At 36.6% G+C, this 10,637-nt stretch overlaps 1 protein-coding gene across 2 annotated transcripts; it reads left to right on the top strand.

The window, feature by feature from the left end:
* LOC111868476 (transmembrane protein 121B) lies at positions 1–5,355 on the top strand. 2 transcript variants are annotated; one of them, XM_023859138.2, is made up of 2 exons: positions 1–149; positions 257–5,355. In XM_023859138.2, the coding sequence occupies exon 2, from the start codon at positions 312–314 to the stop codon at positions 1,392–1,394; it is 1,083 nt and encodes a 360-aa protein (XP_023714906.1). In that variant the 5' UTR covers positions 1–149; positions 257–311; the 3' UTR covers positions 1,395–5,355. The 2 variants fall into 2 exon arrangements, with proteins under 2 accessions (XP_023714906.1, XP_023714907.1); XM_023859139.2 differs by having other exon boundaries at positions 242–5,355.
* Positions 5,356–10,637: the final 5,282 nt, after the last annotated feature.

Raw genomic sequence — 10,637 nt, 5'->3', positions numbered from 1 at the left:
CGCAGTGTTTACCGAAAGTTGGGGGTAGTTGATGAAGAGGGAAGGAGAAGTAGGCTGTAATGATAGTAATTGAGGTAGAATTCTAACAGGGTTGTTCAGATGTGTTTGTTGTAATAAAATTTAGAAAGAGAAGCAATGCAGCTGAAGAGGTAAGTAATTCGGCTGTAGTTTTCTGTCTTTTTTTTTTATTGATACAGCAAAGTGATATGGCACTTGTACATATATCATTTTACTCCTTAAGATTTGTTATGTGCAGGTAACTTTGGTTTCCGGTGATTGCTGTTGATAAATTCACACAAGCAGAATCAGGCATGGCTTCCGAGACAGACTCCAATCCAATATGGTGTTGTTTGCCCAAGAAAATGGTTCTTCATATTATGGATGCTACTTTCATGACGTTGTTGCTAGTTGTTCAGGGTACTATCCTAAATTACTACTTAATCAGACAGTATAGTAACACCGTGTTCGCATATTTTTGGTTTCTTGCCGATTTTGTCTGCCTGTTTGCTTTCCTTGGTACCCTCACAATTGCTTATCAGTACCTAACAGCAAGTGAAGATGTTTCCATTCAAGACAGAGTGTATCGATATTCACCAAAGCAGGTGTTTGGAAGCAAGTTTCCCACATCAAAACTTGGTGTATTACCACTGAGTTATGTTTCATGGTTATTTTACACAGGGATTCTTCTTTCTAAAGTAATGATGATATTCAAGTCTGATATTCCAGATAAACTTATTAATCAAGAGGTGTTTGGTCCACAGCTTCTTCAAGTAACAATTGCAACATCTGGGATTATTTTCCTTTTGTTAGTGGAAGGTCACAACTGGGCACCACGTGACAGCCCTCGTTACACTTATGTAACATCATTGTGTGCCAAGACAGGAATTGAGATTCTTGACACTGTGAATCTTCTGGCATTACTACTAGTAAATGAAACCCAGATGATCCTAACATTTACACTGGAAAATGCAGTACTTATTCTTTGCTCCTTCAACTTCATTCTTCCAACTCTTGCAGTTTACAAACTTAGTTTATCTGATTTAATATCTGAACGCTTGTCTTTACCATTGAAAATTGTGTACAATCTTCTTCATTTATGTCTAATTGATATTCCATATCTTGCAGTACGGCTTTATCTTTGGTTCTATTATGGAAATAATGCATCTATCTTTCTCATGAAGAATGTGTTTGGCATTGTGTTTGTGCTGCGAGGGATTTATCCAGACTTTGAGGAACTAGTTAGAAGACACTGTTCTTTTGAGGAACCTCATCGAACTGGCAGTAATGGTTATTTGCCTGGCACAACCTCAGATGATCATATAGAAATGGAGACTCTCAATCCAAAGTCAACAACACCGCCAGAGAATAAAAGGGAACATTCTAAGAATGTCTAAAAAACTGACTTGAAACCTTCATAATGATTACATAAGCATATGAACAATATCTAAAGCAGTGGTTCTCAAACTTTTTGACATAATCCCTCTGCCATGGTTTTCACAAAACCATAATGCCCTCACCAGTATTTTTATTGAGATAAGTGTAACCCTTTCCATTCATAATTCATATTAGTTTTTGTGATTAACTAACCTATAATTAATACCACAGAAAAAGTGCGAGAAAAAAATTAAAATTTCTGGAAATGAAATTTTTGGCCTTCTTTTATTTGGTGACAAATGCCAATTAATGGAAAAGTAATTGTTGCAATTTTTTATTTCTGATTAACAGTTCTGAAGTGTGGGTATGAATGAGATGGTAAACGGCAGCTAAGAAGAATTTATTTCACCAGAATTTTACATTATAAATTGTTCTTCTCTTGGCTTCATGCTCCCTAGGTTGGGAACCACTGGTCCAAAGGATGAGTTTTATCTCTTGGAGCCATATTACCTATAAATGTGTACTAAGTTCTTCCATTCATTACGTGTATTGTAGCTTTGTTGTAATGGCAGTAAGTTTTGTAATCTTTTCTGATTTAAAACTGAAGAAATAAGACTATTTCTATTGCTTCCATTAAAGGTGTGATATTATGACAAATTAAATATAAGTAAAGGAGGTTGGGTGGAGAAGATGAATAAGGTGCCACAGACATGATTTTCTCATCATAACATATCTGTTGGTTTTCTTTTGTTGCCTATACTCTTTCTGTTTTACCTAATGCAATTAATATTAAAGGTAAAAAAAAGGGTGAAGTTGTCCCTGTGCTCAACTAATTAAGCACTACGCTATGATGATGTATGGGGGAGTGGATGTGTAGATCCACAAATGTAATTCATACTAACTACATAAATTGTAGCATTCTGTCATTTCAGACCAGTATTTTCAGCGCATAGGCTTGTATAATTATACTGTAGTTGATCTGGAAGAACTTCATGCCAAATGAATTTTTATATGAATTTTTTTATGTATTAATATTGTTAGTTGATTAACATGAATAGAGTACATGGATGTGAATTGGGCCACTTGAAAGTAAACTGTTTTAATTTGTGCTAATGAGTACCAAATGCGGTCATAGTGACATCAACAAAGACTTGAGACTTTGTAGCTGTAATATAATGTATTAGATAATGTTTGAGAAAGATGTACTAACTGTTAACATTTTTTTAAAACAAGTCTGAAATGCGGTGAATTGGATTTAAGTTTGGGTGAAAAGGATCATTGAAATTTGCAGCATATGCATAATAAGTCTCAAGAAAAACAACTTCATGGATTTATTTAAAGTAAGTGATGTTTAATTTGAGAGAAGGTATCTTACTGACACAAAAGACTTTCCTCTTCATACATAACACATGACTTTATCCTAAAACAATATAACTACATAACACGCGACAACCATCTTGCCACACCAGAAACTGCACAGCTTTCTGGGATACAAAAAGACAAGGAGACTACAGTTCAGTGAGTCAGTTCCACAACCAAAAGGAATATATAATAGTGATTGTGGAATGTTAGAATTGCTATACAACACCCTTCCTCAATTGTTCATTCCACCAATAACTTTGAGATCACACCAAACATAACACAGACTTAATTACTCAAATAAAGATTACAACTAATCAACTTCAATCATTCCTATTTTATTCTTTAGTTTTTAAAACCTAATGAGTTGTAATGGTTTGGTGAACAAGTCAGCCTCTTGATTTTCCGAATTTATATAGTTAACTACTATAAATCCTTGTTCAACCCAGTACCTTATACACTTATACCTAATGTCCATATGATGTAACCTTTTTTTGACCCCATTCACCAGTAACCAGTACTGACTCCACAGTCAGTATCTGTTGTCAGCATATCCTAACAGTACACATTTCTTGCTTCTACTATCAAACTTACAATTTACCTGTATCTTAGGTTTGCATACATAAGCCATGCACCCAAATACTCATTGTTTCTTATATTTTGGTTTTATACCATACCACCTTTCTGCAGGCACAGTATTATCTGGTAAGGCCCATGTCAGACATCTGTTAATTAAGTATACAGCTGTCAAAACAGTTTCTACCCAAAAATGTTATGGCAAATTTTAATCTAACAACATACACTGTGCCTTATCTAATATTGTTCTGTTTAGTCTGTCTGCCACCCCATTTTGTTCAGGTGTGTAGGAAATGGTCAACTCATACACTTCCTTTGCTCCTAAAATAATCCTTGATTTCCTCTGACAAATATTCTTTTCCATTGTCACATCTGAATGAACAAATTCTAGTTCCAAATCTAGCTGTTGCCGTTTCCACATATAATTTGATATACTGCAAAACATCTGCTATTGATTTCATTGGAAATGCTACAGAAAAATGTGTATAGTCCTCTAGTAGGGTGAGAATATATCTATTTCCATTATAAGACACAGGGTCTGTTGGACCTGCTACATTACTGTGAATCCTTTCAAGGAGTCTACTAGCTTTAACTTTAGTCTGGTTATGAGACGCTCAAGTTTGTTTACCACTAACGCATATTTCAGTTTCATCATTGTTCACATTCATTCCATCAACAAATCTAGATAACTGCATCAGTTGATCGTGTCCTACATGTCCCATTCTTAAATGCTATATTTTACTGTTGTTTACATTAACAGCAGAGTAAGCCTCACATTCATCTACTTCCTTTATAGTCATACTCAGTTTATACAAATTTCCATCTCGGTCTGCAGTTCCAACAACTGTATTATTTTTTATTTTCTCTTCTTTACCATTTTCTATATTTCTAACGAAACCCATCCTGTCTAGATTAGACACTGATAATAAGTTGTAAGTCAAGTCTTTGGCTAAGAACACATCTGAAATTTTAATGTTCCTTATCTCTCCATTCACACAGAACTCTACTCTTATATCTCCCTTTGCATATGCCATTAAATAACTATCATTTATAGCAATATGAATCTTTGTTGGAACAGGCAACTCATATCTGTTTATCACATATGTATCTTCCTTAACTAGATGATCCATAGCTCCAGAGTCTAATACCTATGTTAAATTGTGGTTTGCACTTAAATACACTTCACCATTATCAGTCCTAGCAACAAATGTGTAGGGATTGCCAGCCTGTGCTTCACTCGAGACCTTTTCTGTACACTGAGCACTTCCTTCTTGAGTCCTCCAATTTGGATGGGGTTTAATTCCATTCTGGTGACTTCCATCGAGCCGTTGTCCCACATAATTACTTCCATTGTTGTGCCTGCCATGTTGATTTCCACTATGGTTACCTCCACGATAATTACCACTGTACTGAACTGGTTTCCTGCAATTACTTCTTTTATGTCCTCTAATCCTACAATTATGACAATTGAATGAAAAAGGTGATGCCACTTCCTCCTCCTTCCACTTTGATTGCTGATAGTTCTTGTGAGAGTTCAATGCGGGAACTGTATCAGTGTTCAATTTTGGTTTCATAACACCCCTTTTGTTCATTCTTTTCATCTCCTCTTCTAATAATTGACCCTTCACCATGGCAAGTTTTTTACTTTTTTCTGGTAATGTTGTCAATGCTGTTATTATTATTTCATATTCAGCAGACATGCTGAGATACAAGTGGCATACTTTGTCTGTTTCACCCGTAATACAACCAGTCCCTTCCAATTCTCGTATTATTTTGTCAAATTTAAAAAAATGTTCACTTAGTGTCTGTAAAGATGGTTCATGCTTCAAATTTAATAACTCTGTCTTCAGCATTACTCTACTAGTCATACCTTTCGTCTCAAAAACATCTTGTAGACTTTTCCAGACATCTTAAGCAGTCTCCTGTCCTTTCACATATTCCAATTGGGCATCTTGTATTCATTGTACTATTCTACTTTTACACTTCTTATCATTCCGAATTAATCCATTCCTTGCTGTTCGCACAGCGGCTTCAGCAGCAGCTTCCACATTCTCCAGTTCCANGGATACAAAAAGACAAGGAGACTACAGTTCAGTGAGTCAGTTCCACAACCAAAAGGAATATATAATAGTGATTGTGGAATGTTAGAATTGCTATACAACACCCTTCCTCAATTGTTCATTCCACCAATAACTTTGAGATCACACCAAACATAACACAGACTTAATTACTCAAATAAAGATTACAACTAATCAACTTCAATCATTCCTATTTTATTCTTTAGTTTTTAAAACCTAATGAGTTGTAATGGTTTGGTGAACAAGTCAGCCTCTTGATTTTCCGAATTTATATAGTTAACTACTATAAATCCTTGTTCAACCCAGTACCTTATACACTTATACCTAATGTCCATATGATGTAACCTTTTTTTGACCCCATTCACCAGTAACCAGTACTGACTCCACAGTCAGTATCTGTTGTCAGCATATCCTAACAGTACACATTTCTTGCTTCTACTATCAAACTTACAATTTACCTGTATCTTAGGTTTGCATACATAAGCCATGCACCCAAATACTCATTGTTTCTTATATTTTGGTTTTATACCATACCACCTTTCTGCAGGCACAGTATTATCTGGTAAGGCCCATGTCAGACATCTGTTAATTAAGTATACAGCTGTCAAAACAGTTTCTACCCAAAAATGTTATGGCAAATTTTAATCTAACAACATACACTGTGCCTTATCTAATATTGTTCTGTTTAGTCTGTCTGCCACCCCATTTTGTTCAGGTGTGTAGGAAATGGTCAACTCATACACTTCCTTTGCTCCTAAAATAATCCTTGATTTCCTCTGACAAATATTCTTTTCCATTGTCACATCTGAATGAACAAATTCTAGTTCCAAATCTAGCTGTTGCCGTTTCCACATATAATTTGATATACTGCAAAACATCTGCTATTGATTTCATTGGAAATGCTACAGAAAAATGTGTATAGTCCTCTAGTAGGGTGAGAATATATCTATTTCCATTATAAGACACAGGGTCTGTTGGACCTGCTACATTACTGTGAATCCTTTCAAGGAGTCTACTAGCTTTAACTTTAGTCTGGTTATGAGACGCTCAAGTTTGTTTACCACTAACGCATATTTCAGTTTCATCATTGTTCACATTCATTCCATCAACAAATCTAGATAACTGCATCAGTTGATCGTGTCCTACATGTCCCATTCTTAAATGCTATATTTTACTGTTGTTTACATTAACAGCAGAGTAAGCCTCACATTCATCTACTTCCTTTATAGTCATACTCAGGTTATACAAATTTCCATCTCGGTCTGCAGTTCCAACAACTGTATTATTTTTTATTTTTTCTTCTTTACCATTTTCTATATTTCTAACGAAACCCATCCTGTCTAGATTAGACACTGATAATAAGTTGTAAGTCAAGTCTTTGGCTAAGAACACATCTGAAATTTTAATGTTCCTTATCTCTCCATTCACACAGAACTCTACTCTTATATCTCCCTTTGCATATGCCATTAAATAACTATCATTTATAGCAATATGAATCTTTGTTGGAACAGGCAACTCATATCTGTTTATCACATATGTATCTTCCTTAACTAGATGATCCATAGCTCCAGAGTCTAATACCTATGTTAAATTGTGGTTTGCACTTAAATACACTTCACCATTATGAGTCCTAGCAACAAATGTGTAGGGATTGCCAGCCTGTGCTTCACTCGAGACCTTTTCTGTACACTGAGCACTTCCTTCTTGAGTCCTCCAATTTGGATGGGGTTTAATTCCATTCTGGTGACTTCCATCGAGCCGTTGTCCCACATAATTACTTCCATTGTTGTGCCTGCCATGTTGATTTCCACTATGGTTACCTCCACGATAATTACCACTGTACTGAACTGGTTTCCTGCAATTACTTCTTTTATGTCCTCTAATCCTACAATTATGACAATTGAATGAAAAAGGTGATGCCACTTCCTCCTCCTTCCACTTTGATTGCTGATAGTTCTTGTGAGAGTTCAATGCGGGAACTGTATCAGTGTTCAATTTTGGTTTCATAACACCCCTTTTGTTCATTCTTTTCATCTCCTCTTCTAATAATTGACCCTTCACCATGGCAAGTTTTTTACTTTTTTCTGGTAATGTTGTCAATGCTGTTATTATTATTTCATATTCAGCAGACATGCTGAGATACAAGTGGCATACTTTGTCTGTTTCACCCGTAATACAACCAGTCCCTTCCAATTCTCGTATTATTTTGTCAAATTTAAAAAAATGTTCACTTAGTGTCTGTAAAGATGGTTCATGCTTCAAATTTAATAACTCTGTCTTCAGCATTACTCTACTAGTCATACCTTTCGTCTCAAAAACATCTTGTAGACTTTTCCAGACATCTTAAGCAGTCTCCTGTCCTTTCACATATTCCAATTGGGCATCTTGTATTCATTGTACTATTCTACTTTTACACTTCTTATCATTCCGAATTAATCCATTCCTTGCTGTTCGCACAGCGGCTTCAGCAGCAGCTTCCACATTCTCCAGTTCCAGATATTCCTCCATCAATTTACTTAGCGGAGTTTCAGTATGTCTTAATAAACCCAACTCGTCCAAATATACTGTCATACGGAATTTCCAGTCCAGATAATTGTTTCCATGAAACAATGGGATCCTGTATTTCTCTTCTTCCATGTTGAATAAAATCCAATCCAACGTGTTGTCCTTGTTATTTTTGTTACTTCTGCGTGGATCGAATGATAAGTAAGAATCAGTGTTGACTGTTCTGTTACTTCTCTTCACATAATGGAATATAGTTCTTGGAACTTCAATCTCCTCTGTTATTAGGTACCCATGTTCCTTTGAATACGTCATTTCCTCCTCTGGATCTTCTGAAAAGGGGTTGTCAGGGTTCATACACCTAAGCATGTATGTTTTCTCCTCTTCTGTGGTAATTTTGGTTTCTTTTAAGGGAACCTCCATGAGGTGGCAGTTGGATACATTCCATGGTGTCCATCCACCATCTGATAAGAGTAGCACATCTTCAGATTTATCTTTTCTCTTGTTGTAATCCTTTTTTATTCTCCATAGCCTCCTTACATTGTCCACCCCTATCCTGAGTCTTGCCTTGGCCCCTATGTGATTAATAGTCAAGGTACTCAAAGCGGTTGCTGTTCCTTTTGAAATAGAGAAGTCATCTGGCGGGTTCTTTCCTTGTGGCCTAAGGAACTTGTTTCTACTCTGAACTGTGACAAATCCTAAATCCATATACCACGATGTGTATTCTCCTATCCCCTCTTTGAAGATGAATGTCTTATCTAGGCTGAGGTTTATATCTATCATCTCGAGATTTTTCCTGTTTGCCTCAATGCATAACCTGTTGTTTGAAGCACTATTTGATAAGTATAATGACATAGAATCATCATTTAACCTTAAAGTAACTACTCTCGTTTGTTCTTGGTCTATCCTATGATTGACAGCAAGAAGACCCAAAGTTGTAGATCCAGCATTCAACATGCCCATTAGCATTCTGGGACTTGCTCTAAGGTGCCTCCTATCCTTTGTTACGAGGTGTTTGACATCATTGTACCATGTCTTAGTCTTCAGGGATGTGTTTTGGGTATCATCATCATTCCATTTGATTCTTCTGAATGTGTCTTCATTGGATATCACAACACCGGGTCCTATTTGTACTGTCTTCATTGACATGATGAAGTTCCCAGATACTGCTATTTTCTGGAATAATTCACCATTTTGGCTTGGAGCAGGAAGTCTCAGTTTGGATCTTGTGGCTTTATCAAATAGGTAGTAATGCATTAGAGCAAAGGATGATGGGGAGAGACATTCATTCCATTTTGTGGCATCCGCTGTACCTTGAGACACGTGTGAAGGAGTTCTACCACTTAGTGTTGCACCATTGAAGTTGTTTAGAATTTTGGTCTTCTTTTCCTTACCCCCTATAGATATAGTTGACCCTTGGATTTCCTTCCCTAGTTCTAGGTGGAACGACTCTTTTGATATTGTGACGTGTTGCACTATGGAGGACACCCCCTCACCCCACCAGCGGTGAAATAACACTTTCGGAGCGTTGCCATTGCTACGGTAATAGGCAGGTCAAGACAAGACCCCGCCCCTTTCCCTGCTGATGCAATTGCGCGTCTCTCTAATTTTCCCCTCTCTTTATGCTTCATGTATGATGTGACCCTTGATATTGTCTCCAACAAATACTCTATACATGAGTCCTTACCTTCTATTTTCTTTCCCACCACCTTCTTTGTTGTTTTGGAGATGTCAACATATTGTTTTTTCTTTTGCAATATTTCTTTCTTTTTGATGTCACCTCTCTTACTTCTTTTGTGGCACTCTCTTCTTTTTCCATCATAGAAAAGATGCTTTGGATCCACTCAACACAGCTCATTGTTTTTGGAACACCGTTTGTGATTAAAAACTTGTAAAATTCTCTATATTCTATGGCAGAAGTAGTGCTCCTTTCTGTGAACGGGCAATAAGTTTGTCTTCCTTTTGTCAAAATGTCTGAATTCCCATGTAAAGCCTTCTCCATGATTCTCTTCACTGTATTATCTATCAGCGCACAGTTTTCTTTTAGAAACTTCTCCACCATAACCACCATTTCCAAAGGAATATAATTTCCATGAACTTCACCAAAAGGAAATGGTCTGTCTTTCCTCTGCCAGTGGAGCCTTCTATCTTAACTCCGAGTATCTCTTTTTCTCTATCNCTTCCTCCTCCTTCCACTTTGATTGCTGATAGTTCTTGTGAGAGTTCAATGCGGGAACTGTATCAGTGTTCAATTTTGGTTTCATAACACCCCTTTTGTTCATTCTNAATGGTCTGTCTTTCCTCTGCCAGTGGAGCCTTCTATCCTAACTCCGAGTATCTCTTTTTCTCTATCTCTCTTTTTATTGAATATATATGCTCTGCTAATTGTTTCAGCCACTTTAGGTGCTTGGGAAACCATATGCATGTGGTGGTGTATTTGTATAAAGATAAAGTGCGCTTACCATGCTCTACTTCCTCTACCTTCTGTCTCACTTCATTATATCAACTTGTCTGTTCCTTATTATGTGCCTGGGCCTGTAACCTGATGTTTAAATTGAGGCAAGGTATCTTACTGACACAAAAAAATTTCCTCTTCATACCTAACATATGACTTTATTCTAAAACAATATGACTACGTAACATGTGACAACCATCTTGCCACCCTGGAAACTGCACATCTTTTTGGGATACAAAAAGACAAAGAGACTACAGTTCAGTGAGTCAGTTCCACGACTAAAAGGAATACAT

Source organism: Cryptotermes secundus, unplaced genomic scaffold (genome assembly GCF_002891405.2).
Source record: "Cryptotermes secundus unplaced genomic scaffold, Csec_1.0 scaffold169, whole genome shotgun sequence".
Classification (NCBI taxonomy): Eukaryota; Metazoa; Arthropoda; class Insecta; order Blattodea; family Kalotermitidae; genus Cryptotermes; species Cryptotermes secundus.
Note: the sequence above shows the minus strand (reverse complement) of the source record. Positions and strands in the feature narration are given on the sequence as shown.

Bases quoted from the DNA above. Each gene is read 5' to 3' on its own strand.
- LOC111868476 (XM_023859138.2), top strand. From the start codon at position 312: ATGGCTTCCGAGACAGACTCCAATCCAATATGGTGTTGTTTGCCCAAG.